We start from the raw sequence: 20687 nt of genomic DNA on the forward strand, positions 1-20687 counted from the left end.
GGCTCTGGGGTGCCAGCAGCCCCTTCACAGCTGGTTGGCACCCCACTGAGCAGGCTGGCTCCCTGTGCCAGCCACGGGGGGGGCAGCGGGGGAGCCCCCGGCGCTGCGCGGCCGGCCGTGAGGAGAGGCTGCGGGAGGCTCGTGGTCTTGGCTCAGTGTGTGAGCCTGACTAGTCTGAGCACCTGCGATGGGCGTGCTTGTGTGTGGTGTCTCTCGGGGACGCATCCCCCGCAGGCTCCTATCCACCCATCTGCTTTGCTTGTGGGCGACTCTTTCTTCATGAGAAGATTCCCAAAATCGATACTGTGCCCTCTGTCAAAGCCAGTGGCATCAGTCCCAGGGAGGATTTGGCCAGGAGCTGTGCAGAGCTGGGTCCATGCTGAACTTCCATTCTCCCAAATCTGTGAGAAGGACCTAAGCTTTAAGCAGTCTTTTCGCAGGGAGGGAGACCAGCCTGGCCCCAGACGCTTTCACGGGCCAGAGCCCAGCGCTGGTGGGAGGGTGTTTCTTCACCCTCGTGCAAAGGCAGTTCAGTGTGTTCAGTCTTGGAGACCCCAAACAGCAAGACCTTGCAGTAAGCTGCTTGCAGAGGTGTGCTCTGTTTCTTCCCTGGCCGTGTAGAGAGGACACAGGGTGCAAGATGAAGGTGGGCTGCTCGGGCTCCACACGCCCTCCACCCTGCCGAGAGGGTTTCCCTGCAGCAGCATGTTCCCCGGCGTGTACCACCACCTCCTCCCCAGGCGTTTGGAGATTTCACCTTCCTGCAGCCTCCAGAAGGGCTCGGGCACCTAAAGCGCAGAAAATTCAATAGGCCTCATGCAATGGTCTCAGTCAAACTGAGTTCCAGCCCCCCCCAGCACCACGGGCTTTCGTTTTCCCTTAAAGTCATCAGGCTGGTTTACCCTAGTGCCCATGTCTGAACAACTGCTAGGAATAAGGGCTTGGGAAAGCTTTATTTGCTGACAGCATTTGTTTCAGCAAAAATATAGATGCAGATATATCCCCAGAGAAGTGTCTGCACTGGCAGAGTTTCTTTGGTCTGGGTGAACAAACCAGACTACCCCTACTCCAGGTATGTTTGCTAGCTGAGGTATAGCAGCACATTTTTAATATGGCCCAGGCCACAGTGGCGGCTCCTAATAGGTCTGTGGTTAGGAGTTAGGCAGTCCTAAGTTGCATTATTTTTCCCAGAGATTTTTTTCACTAGCCTGCTTATTCTCTATATATTGCCGACCTGGCAAAGCTGTATGGAAGGAGCCTGCGTTTAGCTGGACTCACAGCCTGTCGTGTTTTCAGATGGAGGGGAGGTCAAATCCAGGTGCATCACTCTGCCCTGGATTATAGTGGAAGACTCTTGGGTGTCAATAAAAAGGTGTTGCCTTTATCTTGGCTACACTTATATCGTATTAGAACGTAATTCCTCTGTACGTCTGCTCCTTGGTCTTAAGGACCCCTTGGAGGAGGGCCAGGGCTGCACTGCTGTCCACAGAAACACAAAAGCTGGCCAGCCCCAAACCAGGCTTTGATCTAAAGGGGTTTATTTTTCTTCCTGTTGCTTTTTTTCCCCCCACAAGGTACTTAAACCGTAATAACTTGTGTACATTTATGATGGGAATTTGAATCTTTGTGAAAATAAAATTCTTCTGCTCTATGTATGAGAGAATCACGGGGTAATATCTTCTTATCTCCTGACTCCAGAAGGAGGGAATTTAACTGATGGCTAGCATGTGATATGTAATCAAGTCACAGCTGCAATTCCACCTTTCCTCCCCGCCCACCCCAGGTTATAAATGGCAGAGGGGCTGAGGGTTTACTCCTAGGGGAGGGAGAGAGCTTCTCATGGTTTGCTTCTGTGTCTTCACTTCTTCAACTCTGTCTGAATTGCTCTGTCTCTTGATCTGTGCCCATAAGAGACACAGTGATCTCAGTGATTAGATAATTTTCTTTCACTAACATGTGTTCATTTGTTGTTTCTGTGCTCACAATGAAACCTGCATTACTTTTTTTGCAAACTTGCAGACTTTCTCACTAAAGCAAGCAACAAACTTTTGCACAGTTTATGGTTTTTCTTACTCTATTTTATGAGAACTTGGCTCTTTTTTTTTTTAAGACACTTTTTGGCAGCAAGCAAAACTTTGTGCTTTGTAGATTGCCTCAGTTAGGGTCCTTTGGCAGTATTACAAGACAAGAAGATGTTTATAGCTGATGATAATTACTCTTCCTGCAGTAGAAACACTTAGAAACCCCACTAAATGTTCATGTCTTAATTGCAGTGGGTTTATTTGAAGGGGGGGGGGGGAAATCCCACAACTCTTCTCTCTCCTTTTCCCCCCTCACTACTTAATACAACTTAAAGAAAGGAAATTTCTTAAGTATGTGAATGTTTCTGTGCTCTGTCTCTGATATAAAATCTTGTATTTTTTTTCTTTCTTTACTCATTTGCTGAAGAAAAAGACTCAAACTTTAACCTAAACAAAGCTATTCAGTTTTGGTCAAAAAAAAAAAAAAAAAGATAATTTGTCATTTGCACACTGGAAGTTTGAGTAGGGGAAAAGAAAAACTGAACAAACACACAAACAAAAAGGCCTGCCTGCTTTAGTGTGTGTAATAGAGGGAAATAGGTATAAAAACTTATGGGGTTCTTCTCACCCTTTTGGCTGTTTGGAAATAATACAAGGCATATATAGGAAAGAGGAAAAGGTTTGCATGATGCCTTTAAGAAGGCTTCCACCTGCCTTTTCTACCCCAGCAAAACCACAGCAAATACTGGCCCAGCTTTCACACTGTTGTTATTACCCGATGCAAATCGGGTGACTTCTGTGGCCGGGATTGGCTGCAGGAAGCACATGCAAATCAGTTGGTTCTTTATAAAAAATTATTATCTTTTTTTTCCCCAACTAGCCTGGAAAGAGTTAAAATTCCCATGCAAAGGGTAGAAGAGCTGAGGGGGTGTCCATCTGAATTTGAATAGATAGTCTTCCTTCTTTTACTGGTGTGTACTTTGCCTCTGTTAAGGAGGAGATGAGCAATCCAGTGCAAAGTTGACTCTTCCCACCTTTTCTTTCAGCTGTCCCTGAAGGAGAACGTGGCCCCGGGTGTGGTGGCAGCCATCACTTCAAGGGTAAATGACAAATTTATTGGCTGGATAAGGATGGGGGGAAATACGCAGGAGCTTTATGGCAAAGCACTCCTCTTGCTCCTGGGTTGGGGACAGTGCTTTGGAGCAAGGCAGCTTCTTCATGGTTTGAGAGGGCTGTGAGGATGTGCATGTGGGAGAGAGCAGGGGTAATCGTTTGCAAAGAGGGATCAGACCTATTGAAAGGAACAAGCTGAGTTTGCAATGGAGCGAGAGGAGAAGACTTTGCTTCCCTCTCAGAGAGCATCTTGCTCTGCGCCTGCCTTTCCAAGGCCGGTCCTCCCTGCGTGAGCTTTGTACAGCACCAAGCACCGGCCCAGCTGAGCCCTCTCGAGGGACAAGGAAAGGATGTGGGAGAGGGGGAGAAGGCTGGGAGGGCCCCCCTGCCTCTACAGGTGTGGTGGGGGATGGAGTCAGGCTGAGAGCCATGCCACCTGGTTTGGGAAGCCAGAATAAAGCTCGGGGAAGAGGCTGGGATTAACCAACCCCTCATCCTCTGTGGGGGAGAGGAGTGATGGGAAAGGTGAGAGCGCAGCAGCAAATTGGGGAGGGGGAAAGGAATGAGGGGGATGCAAAGAGCAACAGGAGGGAAAGTGCATCCTCGGAGCTGATGAATATTCTAGTGACTGTATGTTGAGGAATCAGAAATTTGAAAGTCTGATGGTTTATTATAATTACACATTCATTTGTGCTGTTTAGTGGAAGCCACATGTGCCTGTTGCCTGGGACTGTGACCTGTTATTAAAATCAGTTGTGCCTTCTTTTCCAGAGATCAAGATGAGCGGTGATGCGGCAGATTCCACAGATACTCGGCACGAACCTGACCAGGTGGAGCCAGGTAAGGAGGGTCCAGGATGTGGGGGGCAGGTGAGGGAACCCAAGGAGGGAGGGGAAAGAAAAGAAAAGAAAAGAAAAGGGGGGCACAGGTGCTGGAAGTTTCTGTCTGTGCTTTGCTTGACTCCTGTTGCTGCTACGTTACGCTCTTCCAACCAGCCTGGGAGCTGATCAAGAATGTGCTCTGGGCTAGGATTGCGTTCGTATCTTGATCAGCATGCAAGATCCTTCTGTAACAGCAGTGAATCAGTGTGTGTCTCAGTAAAGTCCTCTGCGGTTTTAGCATGGAAATACGCTCACGTCTTGCCAAAGGAATAATGCCATTGAAATGCTCTTGGTCCGCTCAGTTTAGCACAAACAACTCTTCATTTTATACACGGCTCATGCGAGGAACATTTCCTTAGACACAACTCCCCGGGGAATAAGCCCTTCTTGGCCACGTATATGTAGAAAAATAGGAAGGACTTTGGGAATAATCAAATCCAACTAGGTAGTTCCAGCAAAAATTGATCACTCCTCATCTTGAAGCATGATTGGGTTTCTCATCTCCACTACTCCCACCTGACGGCTGCTCTGTGACTAGAAGCCCCAGTTCTCCTTGAATATGGAAAGCTGAAGAACAGGGTGTTCCTCTGAAGATGACAGTGCTGGTGTTAGCACTGACTTCTGCCAGGTTACCTACCAACTTCTGCACTGTCACAAGGTGTGATACGCACCAGAAAAATCAGTTTTGTATATTCTGGCATTGCTTCTGACTGACGCTGCCTGCAGTGGGCTTTGAATGTGAGACCTCAAGTCTGTAATTTCACAAAGGCTCACGGTCAGATTCCTTTTTAGGCAAATAAACAGCAATAAGAAATATTTTTAGCACCCACTAGGCATAAGAAATTAAGATTATTAGAAACCCTGAGGCTCGTCTATACACCTAGAAATAAACACCTTTTAAAACCAAAACTGGTAGAGACAGTGTGGAGGAATCATTGTTCTCTGAGTAATGGAGAGCCCTAGGCTTGGGGTGGGGGGGTGTGTGACAGCAGATTAAAACTTTATGGAGAATGATGTTACTGTTTCTCTTTTACCTCTGTCATTTGAGAGAGCTTAGAAAAAATGAGATCTTGGTAAAACCAGAGAACTCTAGTCATGTTTTAATGGGACTAAAACTACCCCTTTATTTACACCTTACACTGAGGACTAGAAATCCTCTGTGCTCTTGCTATTAAACTGGGTTGTTTGACATAATCTAAGGTAGAGATAAAATCTGGTCTATTCACGTCCATGAACTCTGATTGACTTTGGTCAGGTCAGCTTCTGCTCAGGGCTTTCAGATGACCCCAAGTTGTTTTTTTGAGATAAATGTTTCCAAGCCGCCTAGCAACAAACATGTCCTCAACTTCCCAAGCTCTTTCAAAAAAAACCCTGGTAGCTGTTACAGGGCCTTAAATTGGGAACCACAGGCTCCTGAAATGTTTCATGCATCTTAGAGTTGGTGGATAGCGTAGTTGAATCAAGATTAGGGAAGGCTGTATTATGTTGAGATTATGGTTGGGTTTGGTATTGGCTGTTACTAAATGTAGTGGGACATTCTGGCTGCTGATGCTGTAGTCAAAAGTGTTAAATGGGCGAGAAGCTGGCACCGCAGTTGATTGGATAAAATACGTTTTTCAGCTTAAGCTTCCCAGACAGCCATTAGTGTTAGCTGTAGCACCTCTTTCTAGTGGTAATTGGGCAAAGAAAGCAGAGAAGTGAAGTCAATTTGTTTTAAAATAATAAAAATGTTTGCAGCAGCATTAGCGCTGCTCTAGGAGCCTTCAAATCAAGCAGGGAAATCAGAACAAGTAAATCTCCTTCATTTGCAAAAGAGTGACACTTCCCTGCGGACTGATACAAGGAACCTGTTTAAATTATTCTTTTTTTCTAATGCAGTCCCCGTGACTGGTTGATGTGTTCAGGCTCTTCAGAGATCACCGGACTTAGCTGTGATGAGAGACACTGCAGTGAGTTAGGAGCTTCTTGTGGGACTCTCCAGCCAAAAGCCACAACCCCTCCTGCAGGGTGAGCGGTCCCTCATGGGACTCTTGGAGAAGAGGGTGGCCGGGGCAGGAGCACACGCTATTGCTCACTGTATGTTCTACCTCAGGTGCAGTAAGCTGGCACATCAGCCCCACTGGCAGTCACGACCAGTCAAGCCCACAGAGGGTCTGCCTCGATGTTTTACCCAAAACCTCTACGCCTCTTTGTCGTTTTTTTTTTTTTTTTTCCCTCTCTTTCCGACCATTCTGTTTATAAACAACAAAGCTCTTTGTACTGAGCTTCCCTGGAAGTTTTTACTTTCCCTTATACACATTGTTAGAGGAATATTTACTGCAACACCTAATAGTTTAGTGTTTTGTTTACTAGCTTCATGTGGGAAAATCTGTTTTCCAATGACTCATTAATTGAAGACCCATTTCCTAATGAATTAGACCAATCCACACAGATCCCCAAGGAATCTTGTTACCCCCAAAGGAGAGGGCAGTTACCAAACTAACAGTATTACAGCTTATAAAGAATGGAAATCCTTCTAGGTGCATATTTACAAAGACCTTTCATCACCAAAAGATGCAGACTGGCTCCAAGAAGAATTAAAAAAAAAAAAAAAAAAAACCAACAAAAAAACACTGGAGGGAGTTGGGTGCCAAAATGCTTTTGTAAACCAAGCCCTTGATCTAAAACTGATGCCTAAAGATCTGATGGGAAGTGTCAGTAGCAGAAGTATAATCTCATCCTTTCATATCTCTGCCAGTTCTAGGCTTAAGAGGGGAAAAAAGGGTAATTTGGGGCATTGTTTTACTTTGAAAGTGTTTAAAATAATCGTGGGGCTTTTTTTTTTTTTTTGAGAAAATTGTCAGAATTGTTCATCTCTTATAGGAGGTTAGGAAAGTTAAGCTTTTTTTTTTTCTTTTTCATCTACACCAATTTCATAGAAAATGCTTCAAAGCTTTTTAGTAAGATGTTCTCCAAAAATCCATGTTTGTTTGATTCCACCCTTCCATGTCTACTGGTTGTAGCGAAACTTTGCCATTTTACAAAAAGCTATGATTAAAAAAAAGAATACATTCTAAGGAATGTCACCCACCCTGCCCACTCCTGTGAATCTTAATCCTTCCTTTACCTTAACTCTGCCTTTTTTATCATCACAGTATGTGTGTGAGGAGGAAGAGGGGGTAGGCAGGAGTTTCTCCCGCAAGGGCCGTGGTTTGGACTGACTTCCCCTGTTACCCAGGAGCTGTGTAGGTCAGTCCCAGGCCGAGCGCCGGGTCATCTCTCCAGTCTGAGGGTCCTCTTTACCCTTTCCTGGGTGATGTCAGCGTGGTTTAACGCTTGGCGTGAGGCGGCGGTGGCTTGGCTTGCAGGCAGTCCCACTGACTCCATGGGGGGTAATGACAAGCGTGAGTTTTATGCTTGGCTGTAAGCTCTTTTCATCTTTTTAAACTGATGAAAGCCATGCCAGCAAGTTCTGGGCTGATTTTTTTTTTTTTTTTATGGGAACTGTGGGGGCTTGGCACTGCAGAGTGTCGCCCCTGGTCTTCAAGCCGAGAGGCAGAGATCTCCCCCTTCTTGTGGTTTATCTAAGCCCTCTGTATCTGATGCAACAAAATGCTGAGGTGGGACTTGCCTCTGTCTGTCTGTTTGTTTGTGTCAGACACTTGTTCCCCGTTTATCTGCTTGATCAAAACAGGTTACACCAAGCAAAGCTACTTCCCTTTGATTTCATCTGTTGAGGCTATGGGGGGGAAGCCAAAGCTTTAACAAAAGGGCGATAGGGAAGCTCTTCAAACACAACCATCGGTAACTGAATAGCTGCAGGCGCTCCGAACATCTTCCCTCCCCACCCTGTAACAGGGGGAACTGGCCGGCCTGCCAGGAGCCCAGGGCGGGGTGCGCGATGGGCACCCCGGCACACGGGGAGAGGAGCTGGGGTGTGGATGTGTGGGTGCAATATAGGACAGCCCTACGGCGTTATCGCTGCCTCGGGAGCAGCTGGTATCGCTCCCTGGGACAGTGGGGGATGGCTGACCCGGCAGCTTCGCCCTGCTCTGTCGGGGCTGGGATCTGGAAGAGCAGCAGCCAGGTAGAGGAGTGCGGTTTCATGGGGAGGGCACACGGAGCCAGAAAGCTGGGCTCTTGGCCCGCTTCTGACTAGTGGCAATGGTAGCAGGGTTATCTAACCCTCACAGCTTGGGTAACCTATCTGAGTCTATTAGGAAGCAACAAAGCAGGTATCTTCTCTCTGAGGGTAAGAAAGACCCTTTCCTTAAACCCCAAGAAAATGGCAGCGGTAAGGAGCTATGATGCATCTGCTCCTATGGCCTTGCAAAGTGTCCCTTTTGAGGAGATGTTCCTGCGAATGTCATCTTCTCCCCTGGCATCCTCAACTTCAGCCAGCTTGTGCCTGTGGAAGGATATCGGTATGAGACACCATCCTCCGCTGCTGCCCCCAGAGACCTAAGGTCCCCTGGCAGTGGAGGAGGGAAAGCAAGGGCAGCTCTGGAACTGAGCACCAAAACTTCCACCTAGCACCCCAGCTTCTGTGTATTTAATGCATTTTGTATTAAATCAGGGTAGATGGAAAACCACAGGCCTTGTCTCAGTCTTCCTCTCTGCCACACACTCCCTGTACAAATTAAGTCTATCTCCGTTCCTCAGCTCCAAAGTGAGGGTCCTGATCTCTTCTGCCACCTTTTTGCCAGGGTGTAAGCTCTTCGATGCAGGTGCTGCTCTCCCCAGGGATGGTACCGCTCTGGGCAGAAGGGAGCCAGGATCTCTGCTGGGCTCTGGGAAGGCTGTTTATTGTATTCCAATCACAGGGGTCGGGCTAGGGGCTCTTTTAAACTTGATGGCTCATGCTGGAACAGGGTGTGGAGGCTCTGACCTCTGTGTCAGATTCTAACTCGGGCAAAAAGAAATGTGCATCAGCAAGGGATGCCAGACTGAGCAGTGCAATGGCTTGTGTGAAATGAGTCGGTGGGTGCTCGGGCTGTGCTGCTCGGTGCACAGGCACACTCCCTGGTGCGCTCAGCAGGCGAGCTAAGGGCTGCACAGTCTGAGATTTTTTTTTTTTCTCTTGCCTTTTGTTGTTACTTCTTCAGATCTGGCTGGAAACAGATTGCCAGGGCAAAGTCTTTTGAGGAAACTTGGCCTTCCCCGGCCCCCCCGCTGAGCCTAGACCTTTGCTACGCCTTTGCTCTCCAAGGCTAGCTCTCCCTGGTGAAACTTTCCTCAAAGCCTCTAGGATTTCTCTTGTCTCTTCCCCCTGCAGCCATGCACAGCCCCAGGCCAAGTCCCGGATAAATGAAAGCAGCAGCAGTCGGGCTGGAAACAGCTGGTTGCTATGGCAATTGGCCCTGCTCAGGATTTGCATAAGGCTGATGATTTTCATAGCACAGCCACATTTAAGGCAAGCAGGAGAAATTTCCATATTCCCAGCTCCGAGTCAGTTGGGGCGTGGGGGAGGCCAGGAGGGGGATATTTGAAATTCAAATGAAGGTGATTAGGGTTTGAGGTTGGGTTATTTTATTTTTTTTTTCTTAAACATCCCATTATGGAAGAGGATAAAAAAGGATGGGGAGGGGAAAGGGGAACAAAAGGCTGGTTTGACTTGAATTAGAGGGGCAAAGGAAGAGCTGGTCTGATCTGCCTCTTGCCTCTGGTCTAAGAGAAGAGACTTGCCCTCTCCCAGCACCTGCAGGTGAACTGTTTTCCGTGGGAACAACTGCTGCCCTCGGGTTTCCTTCTGGAAACTGCCCGAGTCTCCCACACTCGCTGTCCTGCTTTCTCCCCCTGCTCCCTGCCCCATGCGAAGGGTATATTGTGCTCAAAGCTGCAGTGGGACTAGAAGATGGGATTTCTTTGAGGCACTGCTGACAAAGGAAAGGTGTTTTGATAACCCAGGGGTTTCCACCCAAATAACACACTTGAGTCTTCAGTGAAAGCTTCCCCTGAAGTCTTTAGTCATCTGAGTCAGCGCAGATTCACTTCTCTCTAACCAGCCTCAACTTTCCCATGGAGATGCTCCGATGCCCCAGTTTGGTCCGTTTGTGTCTTTAGAGCAAATAGTTAACATGAAAATTGCAGCCCTGTCCAGCTGTCTCCAAAACTCCCCATTCTGTTCACACTTTTCCTTGCTCCCTTTGGAAAGCACTTCTTAAGGCAAGGCTTGGGAACAGCAGTCACACCAGAAGGGCACGTAAGGATCCAGGGAACTGACTGGTGTCTGCTCAGCTTCACTTTCTGCTCCCCAGTGCCACTGGATACAGCAGGGGGGAATCAGGGGTAGCCACTAAAATGGAGAGATGGTGATTTGAGTGAGCTCCTACCACCCAGGGCTTTTCCTGCTAGTTCTGGAGAAGGTGCTGGTCTGACTGGGAACAGTAACATCAGGGCTATGACTGGGCGTTTGCTTGAGTCTCCAAACTGAATTGAAATCCTGCAGGGTGTATTTGATGCTGAATATATTTTTAGCTTAATACAACCACATCTTTCTCGGTGCAGGTGGCCATTTTGCTTCATTTACAGCATGTGGGTCCAGTATTGTTTATAGTTATAATAATTGTTGCCACTGTTTTCTTTACCTGCTCTCGGGTAATCTTTTAACTTCACATGTCATTTGAGGCGAGAGATTTGATTTGTGTCTCAGTTAATGTGAACAAGTTAGTATCTAAGCTTCTAGAAAATGTACATTGAAAGGCACTCTGCATATGGCCTGCTACGTCAGTCTCTAATGGCATCGTGCTTTATCAGCTGGAGTGCTAAAGTCTTCAGGATAGGTGAGATTAATCTTAATTTTAGATATTCAATACTTTGAAGCTGAAGTCTGACCTGCTCACCCCAGGCTCCTTGTACAGTCAATGATGAAAATAAGTATCTCCAGAAGGTGATTCATCTCTCTGCCGTCTATCTCTGGGGCGAGATGAATTGCCCTCTGGAAGCGCCTGCTTCCTCTCCGTGGCTGTAAAGGGAGCCTAGAGCAATTGGCTCGGAATTAGACACCTAAAAGTTAGACATCTAAGCCCAGGCAGCTGAATCCCCTGCCTGGTGTCTGCCTGGCACTGTTCCTCCATCGCCGTTCAGCTGTTCTGAATTTCCCTCCCAAATGCACGCGGCAGAAAACTGATTCCCTGTGGGAATTCCCCAACACCTGTTAAAGATTGAAATCACCTTCTAACTCCCTGTCCCTTCTGTGCAGCTGAGATCAAACCGTGGGGTGAATTCAGCGTGCAGTTGGGTGGGAAGGGGGATAAGGGCAGCCTCCTGGTTGCAGCCCTGGTTTTGGCACTGGGTGAAAAGCCACGGGAGGCTGTCGCTCCCCGTAGGTGACACCTGCATGTTGCTGCATGTGTTGCCTTGCGAAGAGGAGGGAACACCCCAATCTTGATTTTACTTTTCTCCCATTACGGCGCTTTTATCCTCAAGTGCTGGACTGGCTTGGCGGCTTCCAGTGGGAATCGTGTCGGTTCTGATAGAACCGCTTGTCTTTGGTTTTCAGAGCAAACGCCGCGTTCCAGGCAGGGGGAAGAGCAGCGGGTGGGGGGAAGCCGTCCGGAACTGTTCTGCTGCTCCCATCCCCAGAGAAACCTCCCCAGGCAAACTCGCACCAGATCTGATGCCAGTGCTATGCAAAACAGCTGCCAGGTGAACCAAGGAGAGCAGCATGGTCCCTGTCTGCCGTGCTGCGGGAGCCAGCTGAGCTTATCGCTGCCTTTTTCCTCCTGTCCAGAACACCCATAAAGAGGGGAAGGAAGGCTTTTTTGGTGGGGAAGCTCTCAGGAACAGTAGTGCAAGGGGCTCAAAGCAATCTTTCTCTATTTAAATCCCAGGGCTTCCCCAGTTTGATGCAATTTAAGGAGGGGAGGACTGCGTCTAGCAGACGCTGGAGACTTTGGATCCCATTGTGTCTGGCTGGTGTAGCAAGAGGCAAGTTGTTGGCTGGTGTGAAGCTCCATTAAAATTAGTGGAGTTCTGGCAGTTTACAGCAGCTGAGAATCTGCTGCCACTTACACTTTTCTTTCTTTTTATCTCCTGGAGCTAGAAAAGATTAAATCTTAAGTGCAGATCCTTGTTGTTTGAACAACCCGTTCCTTTAAGGAGAGAAATGACTACTTCAGTGTGAGTCCTGATGTTGATAGAAACTGGGAGGAAACCGAGTCTATTTTTAAAATATTTGTAGGAAAGTTACTGATTTAACTGAAAGAGGAGAGTTGTTATCCCTATCACATTCAAACCTTGTCTTGCAGCTGGAATCGTTTTAATTTTACTCAAACACAAGCTTTTACTGAAATAGAAAAATATGAGATTTGTTTGCAAATAAATCTGTGCACAAACACTCACTTGTCCTGCTGAAATGTTGTTGAGATTTGTGTATCCAGCTCCCATTTACATAACCACTGGGAGTAGAAATCACCTCGCCCAGTTTTAAATATCTCACTATTGGACATCTAAGTCTGAACTAGTTGCCCCTGGGTCCCTTTGTAGTCAATAAAGAGAAATAGTCATCTCCAGAGGGCCATTCATCTCAACTTAAGATAGGCGTCTAAGATAGGTCAGATGAATGGCCTCTGGAGGTGCCTATTTCTCCTCACTGTCTACCAAGACAGCCTGGGGCAGTTATCTCAGACTTAGACGCCCAAGCTACGACTGAGTTAATGTCAGTCTCCATGCATATTTGCAGTATACTCCACTGTCACACAACACCTGGCTGAGGTGCTCCCGAACACTCCTGCTGATCTGCAGCAGGACGTGCAAGAGAACAGAGGGTAGGAATTGGAGGAAGCTGTGTCTGGCCTTGAAGGAGAGGAAGGGGGAAAAAGAAAGGTGGAAGTCTGTCAGCTGCACGTGCTTGTGAAGGGAGTGAAAAGTAAGAAATGGTAAGCGTGGAAGAGGAGGAAAGAATATGCTGGAGAACTTGGACCTGGTGGTAGCGATATGGAGTGAAACTCCGTTCCAGCTGTGCATCTCAAATTGCAGGTTTTGGGGTGTATGATAGTGACTCAGAGACATCGTCACTGGGACCCAGGGATTTCCCTCAAGGTCTTTGAATCTGGCCTCTTCAACAAGCTGCATTTGAACGTGAGCAAAACTCTTGTATCCAGGATACCAGAAGATTGCCTTTTCCTTCCTGTTCTATTTTAGCAACTGGGAACTTTATTTCCTCCTTCTCTCCTCCTTGCCTTTCTTCCCTTTAGCTACTGCCTTTAGATTGCATCAACCCCCCATGGGTTTCAAAGGTAGAAACTGCAGGCCTTGAAGATCCTCACACAGTCCCGCTCAGGTGTGTGGATACTGATTGCGATCATCTATTAACACTATCAGCATTCCCATCGTTTATATGTGCAGTTGTTGGCTCTTGGGGCGTAGAGCTGGAACGCAATGAATGAACAAATTCCTCAGGCGGGAGCAGCTGGAGAGAGGTGGTCAGGGAGCAGATGGTTACAGCGAGTGGCACGGGAGCACGGAAGCACGTGGCAAGTTGGAGGTTGTAGTAGAGTAGGGAATTACATGGAAGAAGATAAAGACCTGAGATTGGGAAGAGAAAAAGCTTTGAGAAGCAGGTCGGGAGGAAGACAGGAAGCCAGGGCAGGCTCTAGCACAGCAGAAATGCAGACAGGCTGGGGGAGAAGGTGCAGAGCTGGATCTAGGTTGAGTTGCAGGTGGTGAGAAGACAGAGGAGATTTCAGACCAGGGGAGGGCAACAGCTTGTTCTGCTGTGAAATAGTGCTCTGGTATTGTTTGAGAACAAAGACCTGCTCAGCCTAACAAGAGCAGCAAAGGCAGCTCAGTTTCCACTGTCCATGCCGTTAACGTGTTGCAGATTAAATCTCCAGAGCTGTTTCTAGATAGCAGAGAAGAGGGTGCCATGAAATTGTTATCATTGACTCTAAAATATTTTGCCATCTATGAATAATAGTACCAAGCACGCTCCCCCTGAGGACCTCAAAGAACCATGCTGATTCACCTGGGAGTATTATTTGTATGGTGCAAGCTGAAAAGCTGTGTGCTAGAGGAGGGTAGAGGCTTGTTCAGCTGAAGAAAGCAAGTCAATGGGAGAGCTGGATTTGCACTCCTGCCTGCATAGCCTCTCTTAACCGCTTTCCAACTTTTTGCAAGAGAGACGTGAACTACTGAAAAACATGATGTGTTGAAGCTTGATCAGATCACAGGGCACGGGCTATGCTTTATGGGGAACGTTATACTGGAAAAAACAGGAGCAGGAGGCCCTCAGGGCTTGTGCCGGTGGGATGTGAACAATTTAAGACTGTTTATCACAAACTCAGTTGGACTGGAAGAGAACAACTCAGGGAATGGTTTGCAAAGGGAAGGGAAGGGGTATCTTGGGGTTGCCTTTGCACTAAAGAGCTTCGTGGAATCCCTTAAAGCATTCATATCTGTGGAGCGTACAACCTTTCCTCTGTGATGTTCTTGATGAATTTGGCAGGTGTGATGGGGGGGGAATGTTTATCATCAAAGGGGAATGAGTGAGGGCCTGTGCGGTACCTTCAGGCTGAAACCTGTCTGATTTTTCCCCCTGTGCCTGCCAATCTCTTTTGGAATCAAGGAGACGCCTCTTGAGCACAACCCCACGGCACCCTCTGTTCCTTTAGATATCCCGTAATTACTCAGTGCCACACGGGTTCCTGAAGATCCCTGGTTAACAGCCTCGGCCACCTGTTTGCTAACCTCTCCCACAGTTAGTTCTTGTTTTGTGTACAGTGCCTTGGTCCTGGATGTCTCTGGAGATTTGTAATGTCCTCCAGCTCACCTCTGCTGGAATCTCCCTTGCAGTCAGTGAGCGTCCCCCCACCCTTGCTGCTTGGCCAGGTATCTCCCAGGCAGAAGCACTTCTGTTGTACTTCAGCAAGGGCTGATACCAAGAAATGTTGCAAAAGCTGCCTTTGTACTTCCATGGCTGCATTCGCACTGACTCCACCTTCCTCCTCCTCTCCTTGCTCTTACAGTAAACTGGCCTAGCAGAGTGTCTTTGGTTACGTGTGTTCTAAGTTCTGGAAAGTTTACCTCAATGCTGACTGTCATTAATACTGAGATATTTTTTTGTTTGTTTCGTGTAGGGAATGAACAGAATGGGCTGGACTTTAACAGGCAGGTAAGACACTCCCTGGGTTACCAGGTATTCTCCTGCTTTCTTGACTTACTGTTTTTTAATTGCTCATCTTGCTGAGTCCCAGGCAGCTACTGCTAAGAGATAAAAACTGTTAGGTCAGAAGCTACCATTAAACAGACCACATAAGTTATTCTCAATTCCCCTTGTGGGATAGAATGACAGATTAAACTTCTGGTTTCCAGGCCTTCCTATTTCATAGAAGTTCAGTTAATTACAGAGTTTCTTTAAATCACCATTTGCTTGAGGCTTTTTAATTTTTCCCATTGTCATTTAGAAACAAAAGGGACCTCAGTTACACTGGCAAATGTGTAAATCCCGCCCCAAAGCCCCATGCATTTCTACCGCTTGTGACACTGGTGCTGGAAGCACTGTGGTATGCAAGTCTAAGAGCACGGGGCTGACTCACAGGAGTATCAGCAAGGACTGAAGATGAAGTGGTTTGAGGTCTTCAAGTTCATAGGTCAAGAGCAGGCCTGCCTACAACAGCAGATGCCTCTTTGCAAGACAGTGGGGAAAGGGATAGCAGATAAAAGCAAGTGCTTTTTGCAGGGCAAGCAAGCCCTAATTGCAAATGAACATGTGAGGGACCGTTGTCTTTGCTGTGTTTGCTGTTATCCTTCTGCTTCATACAGCTAAAAGCAACCCCTGTCCCACTGAGGGCCTGGAGATTTTCATATGTGGCTCTAAGAAATCCCAAAATGTCACCTCAGAATTGCAGTGGGAGGAAGGTGGCAGCGCTCTGCAGCATATAGGTCTTGACTTGGTGAGAAAATGCTCCGAGTCCAGAGCTAAGGACTCCTGTGGCCATCAGTGGAGCTGGACTCAGACCTTGTAAAGAAAAAGAGGAGGTCTAGAGAGCTAACCCACTGATGTACTACAGGACTCCAGGGGTTGGCCGGGGAGCTGGAGTGAGGAAAGCGAAAGGGGCTGTAACTCCACGGGCAGTCGGTAGCATTTGAAGCAGATGTTGGCACTCGTAACAGTACAGCAACCTACCTGCTTCCAGCCGTGCATTCCCCACATCCAAAGGTTGCAATCCTTTGCAAAGCCTTCCTGCTAGCAGCAGGTGGGAAGCTGAAGCTTCTCGCTGTGACTTTTCTGTCCTTCAGGCTTGCCTTGGTGGCTCTTCTCTGACAGATGTCAGCGAGCTGCTGTTTGTTTGTTTGATTTGGCTGCTCTGGTTTTGGGTGGGTCGTAACTTCCTATCAAAGGTGTCTTAACACGTTCAGCCATCTTCCAGGTTTTTGGAATACCCAGCTGAAAACAAAAAGTCTTGTGTCTCCAGCTCTGTGGATTGCAGAGCCCAAAGCACAGGCTTTCTACACGCCAAGAGAAGAATCCAACCTGCTTATAACTAGTGATAAAAGGAAATTCCCTCAAGATAGAAATAAGCTATGAAAGTACAAGATCATTACATGTTGCAAACTTTTCCTATGGCAACACCACAAAGATGTTAGAACTGGAAGCTGGGCTGAGGTTAATCAAGGAAACGTTATCGACTATGGTGAGGCGGTGCTGATTTACACCCACGGATGATTTGACCCATTATCTTTAAGGTCCTAGTCCTCTGCACGTCACTGAATGAGTAGCTGATGGTAAAGCTGAGGGGGCAGACAGCTTCACCGTCAGTAGGATTTTGGGCCAGAGTCTGCTTGATAGAAACGCCCTCCTCCCCAAAAGACACTGTGGTTTTATGACAGCTTTTGTAGCGTTCACTTCCCACTTCTGTTTTTCTCCTTCCGTCAGAGGGGTACCGCAAAACCCCTTTCATTTGTGCCAGCATGTCTGAGTAACTGGGTAGCAAACCTGACTGGGGACTTATTAAGTTTTAAAAAGCAAAAGCCTGTGAACAAGCTCATATTAATGTGGGTTTTTTTCAATCTGGTCCGATTCTCCAGAGCACAGGTGGTGCCCACAGAAGGGATTTTGCAGTGATGTCAGGGATGAGGCTGTACCAGTCCGTGTGAGTGGACATAGGCGATGCAAATGGCTCTTTGTCTCCCTCTCTTGGCCCTCTCAAGGCCATGTGTAGACTTGAGCCATTATTGTTATTATTATTATTTTAAATGAGCATGAGCCCAAATGCACATGGGTTATACACTCACGTTTCAGGCTGACCTCAGCTATTGGTGAATTCATCTTCAATTCAGCAAATAGATTGCAAATGACGAGAAAAAGGGAGATATGGAAATATCAAAACGTTTTCATGTAAAATCAGGTGCTGAGCTCTTTCATTAGGGGTGGAGGTTGGTGGGTTTTTTAATTTTGGTTTGGGGTTTGAGGTTGGTTTTGGGTGGCTTTCTTTTTTTGTTACCTTGCAATTCAAGTTTTCAAACTGAAGCCAGAGAAGTATGGTTTGAAGCCCAACTGCAAACTGAATGCAAGAGCTGCTGAGCTCTCTTTGACTTTATTTGGAGTGCTGGGCGCTAATCACTTTGAAGATCATAAATCTCACATCATTTAAGCCTCTCCCCCAGTCTTTGTAGATGGCCTACATTTCAGGTCTGTTTCCCTCCCATGTTATGCTCCAGGCGGGAAGAGAAGGGTGGAGTGACCTGGTTAGACCCCTTACCTGCCTACCAATTCCCTGCTGTGGCTGCTCTCACCCTGCAAATGGGGAGGAGGGAAACTCTTGCGGAGTTTGAGGTTTTCTCGCAGTTTGTGGGTCAGCCCTGAGCTTTATGAGAAAGCTGCCTTCTGATCCCTCAACCTATTTGGCAAACATTTCTTCCCCCCTCCCCTCTTCAAACTCTCCTCCCACCTGGATGCAACAGTAATTTGTATGTGAATGAGAGGGGAAAGGGTGTGTATGGAAAAAGAAGCATCTTCTGCCTTGCCTATCTGGTTTGGCTTTTTATTTAGTGAGTCTAATGCTGGTTGTTTCCTGTTTATATCAAGGGAAATGCAAAGAGACAGCAATAAACTTTCACCTTCGGTGAGAGGCTGGCAACCTGGATAGGGACATCTGCTTCTTGATGGTTTGGGATCACATCCAGAGCGTGTCAGGGACAGAACTGAGTAACTCGGCAAATGTGGTTTCAGTCTTGCCATGAAAGGGCACAGAGTGGGACCAGGAGAAGGCCTGACTGAAGTGTTGAAATCAGATCTTTTCCTTGCTATAATGTGGTGATCCTTACCAGGTGATGCTGCTGCGGTCTTACCAGGTCTTGTTTGGTTTATTTCCCCGTTGGTATAAGCAGCATTTAAGGAAATACTGCATTGTTTGTTTTTGTAGATGGGTTTGAAGAGAGCTGTTCTAGAGAGACAGGTAATTCACTCTGTGTCTGGGCTTAATCCCTGAGACAATAGTGCCTTCTGAAATACACACACGGAGCTCAGGCTGATGGCTTTGGGAGATGACAGGGCTTATGTGCATGGTGTGAGTGTTGTAGCCCAGCACACAGTGTCATGCATCGATCTGGAGGAGGGAAACAGGTGCTGAATCATGGATTTCTTTTCCCTCAGGAAAGTGATGTGTAGGACCGTGTGGTCTGTTGGTCCTTGCAGCAATGCAGTCTCTGAGTAGCAGGGAGGAACAAAGGCTCAGATCTCCTCTCCTTCCAGAGGAGGGAATGAGAGGTCCTCTCCAAGCCCCTTCATGCTCTCCAGCTGTGCTCCAGTGCTGGGAGAGAATATGTCTCTTCTGAAAGAAAGCTGAAAGGTTATGTGTTACCAGTGCAGCGAAGGCTTAGCAGGATCTGCATGTGCTTTGTATCCAAATATGTCATGCAGTTCCATTCCAGCAAAAGGCTAACCCTTGCAGACAGGCTGTCATTTGTTTAATGGTAATGATAGGTTTGATATTTGTATCAATGTAAAGGTGATCCTGCCGTGAGACTTTACAATATTTAAAACAGACAAGCAGGCACTAGTGTGATGGAGTAGCCCAGGGCTCAGCACAGCCTGAATTTTCCTGTTGGTTCTTTACTCCTACTAACTTTACTCCTACTAACTTTAGTTTCTTTGGTTTACACCAATCAGGGAATGTAATAAGGATTGGGAAAAGGAGGTAGCTTGGAAATGTATTGCTGGGGCAGGAGAGATCTTCAGAACACAAAGGAAAGCATCCAGAACAAAATAAGGAAATAAGATATGCAATTGAAGTGGCCTTGTATTTCATATGCACATTAGCTCAACACGTACCTTTGCACATCGGGTTGTACACATTGCCATTTTGACTGCTACACGTGACCGTAAGGGACATGTTTCCAAATCCCTCTCTTCCAGTGATCAGTCAGCATTAAATAATTGAGCTGCTTAAGATTCCCAGTCAGGAGAACTTGAGCAGACTTTTTTTGGCCAGTTGAGTGTGTCTGCTAGTATATCACAAAAGAGCGGTAAGAGACTGGGTCCATTGAAAAATTCCTCCCTTCCAAAACCAAGTGAAGGGTCCTGTGTGTTAACTGCCCTGCTCTCCGCCAAAGGGGTTCCCCTCCCTTGGGGCCTCCTTACTGAACTCATCTCCCTGCCCTGTTCATACCTGACAGAGTTATTGTCCAAGGAAACTCTAATTTTTGAGGTTTATGTGGATTTTTCAACAGTTATTTTGAGGTAATCGAGTGAGTTGTCTCAGGTCTTCACAGCTGATGTTCTGTAGACACATGATATGAGAAATTAAAGTGGGCAAACTGCACCTGAGATCTAAAATCCCTGTTGGCTCTTTTTCAGTGCCATTAACGACACTCTGACCTTGTTTGGTACTTTCCACCCACACGTCTGAAGGTACTTTGCTAATGAATTTAGCATCCCAGTGTCTCTGGAAGGTAGGGAGGTGTTTAACCCTGTCTTACAGATGAAGCAGACACAGACTGACTACCTGGCTTTTCCCAAAGATGCTGAGCACTGTGATTGCAGTTGAAATCAGTGGATGCTTTATAGGACAGTTGCCTGTGGACATTGAGGTGTATTGTAATCCAGGGACCTGCTCCCTGGCAGAGCTGGGATACGGACTCCGATTCTCTGATTCATAGTCTTGTGCTCAACCACAGACAAGTTCTTCCTCCCCTCCATCCTTTTGAAGGTGGAAAGAAGGGCCTAACTTGCTAGGTAGTTTGTTATTAATATCTGGGATGCAAAACTCCCTGCAGATTTAATTTTGCTCAATCAGGGCTTCCCTTCCCCCCAGGGATCTCTCTCATAGTTTTTCATTCCACTTTGTGTTCCCACCTCCCCCTAATCTCATGTGTTCCCTATATGTCATTTCTGTTCCTGCTTGGCTTTTCCCTGTGGGTAGTTCAGGTTTCAGTCTACCCTCCAGATTTCCATCCCAGTCCTGTTTTGCCCTCCTCTCAAGGGGAGGTTCACATCCTGCTTCCTTCTCCCCTCTGGGGATCAATTCAGATTTCACTCTCTTCTTCTCCGCATTGCCCCAGGGTATCAGCCTAAGTCTTGCATCTGCTTTTCATCTCTTGAGCCTTCGCTAACTGGAAATCAGCCCGGCTGTCCATATCTGCCTTGACTGACACTGGATCTAAGCTGAACACTACCTTGGCCTTTCCCTTTTGAAGTTTCCTTGCTCTGTCCTAGGGATAGACTGATTGCATAAATTTGTATGTGTGTGCT

General features: G+C 47.1%; 1 protein-coding gene across 1 annotated transcript in view; it reads left to right on the forward strand.

The window, feature by feature from the left end:
• POU2F3 (POU class 2 homeobox 3) overlaps positions 1-20687 on the forward strand; it is a 41295-nt gene that overhangs the window by 1521 nt on the left and 19087 nt on the right. Inside the window, exons 2-4 of the mRNA XM_074848821.1 lie at positions 3068-3121; positions 3906-3974; positions 15073-15107. Of these exons, the coding sequence (XP_074704922.1) occupies positions 3068-3121; positions 3906-3974; positions 15073-15107 (158 nt within the window). The remainder of the gene's footprint in view (positions 1-3067; positions 3122-3905; positions 3975-15072; positions 15108-20687) is intronic.

This window comes from Strix aluco, chromosome 23, assembly GCF_031877795.1.
Source record: "Strix aluco isolate bStrAlu1 chromosome 23, bStrAlu1.hap1, whole genome shotgun sequence".
NCBI lineage: Eukaryota > Metazoa > Chordata > Aves > Strigiformes > Strigidae > Strix > Strix aluco.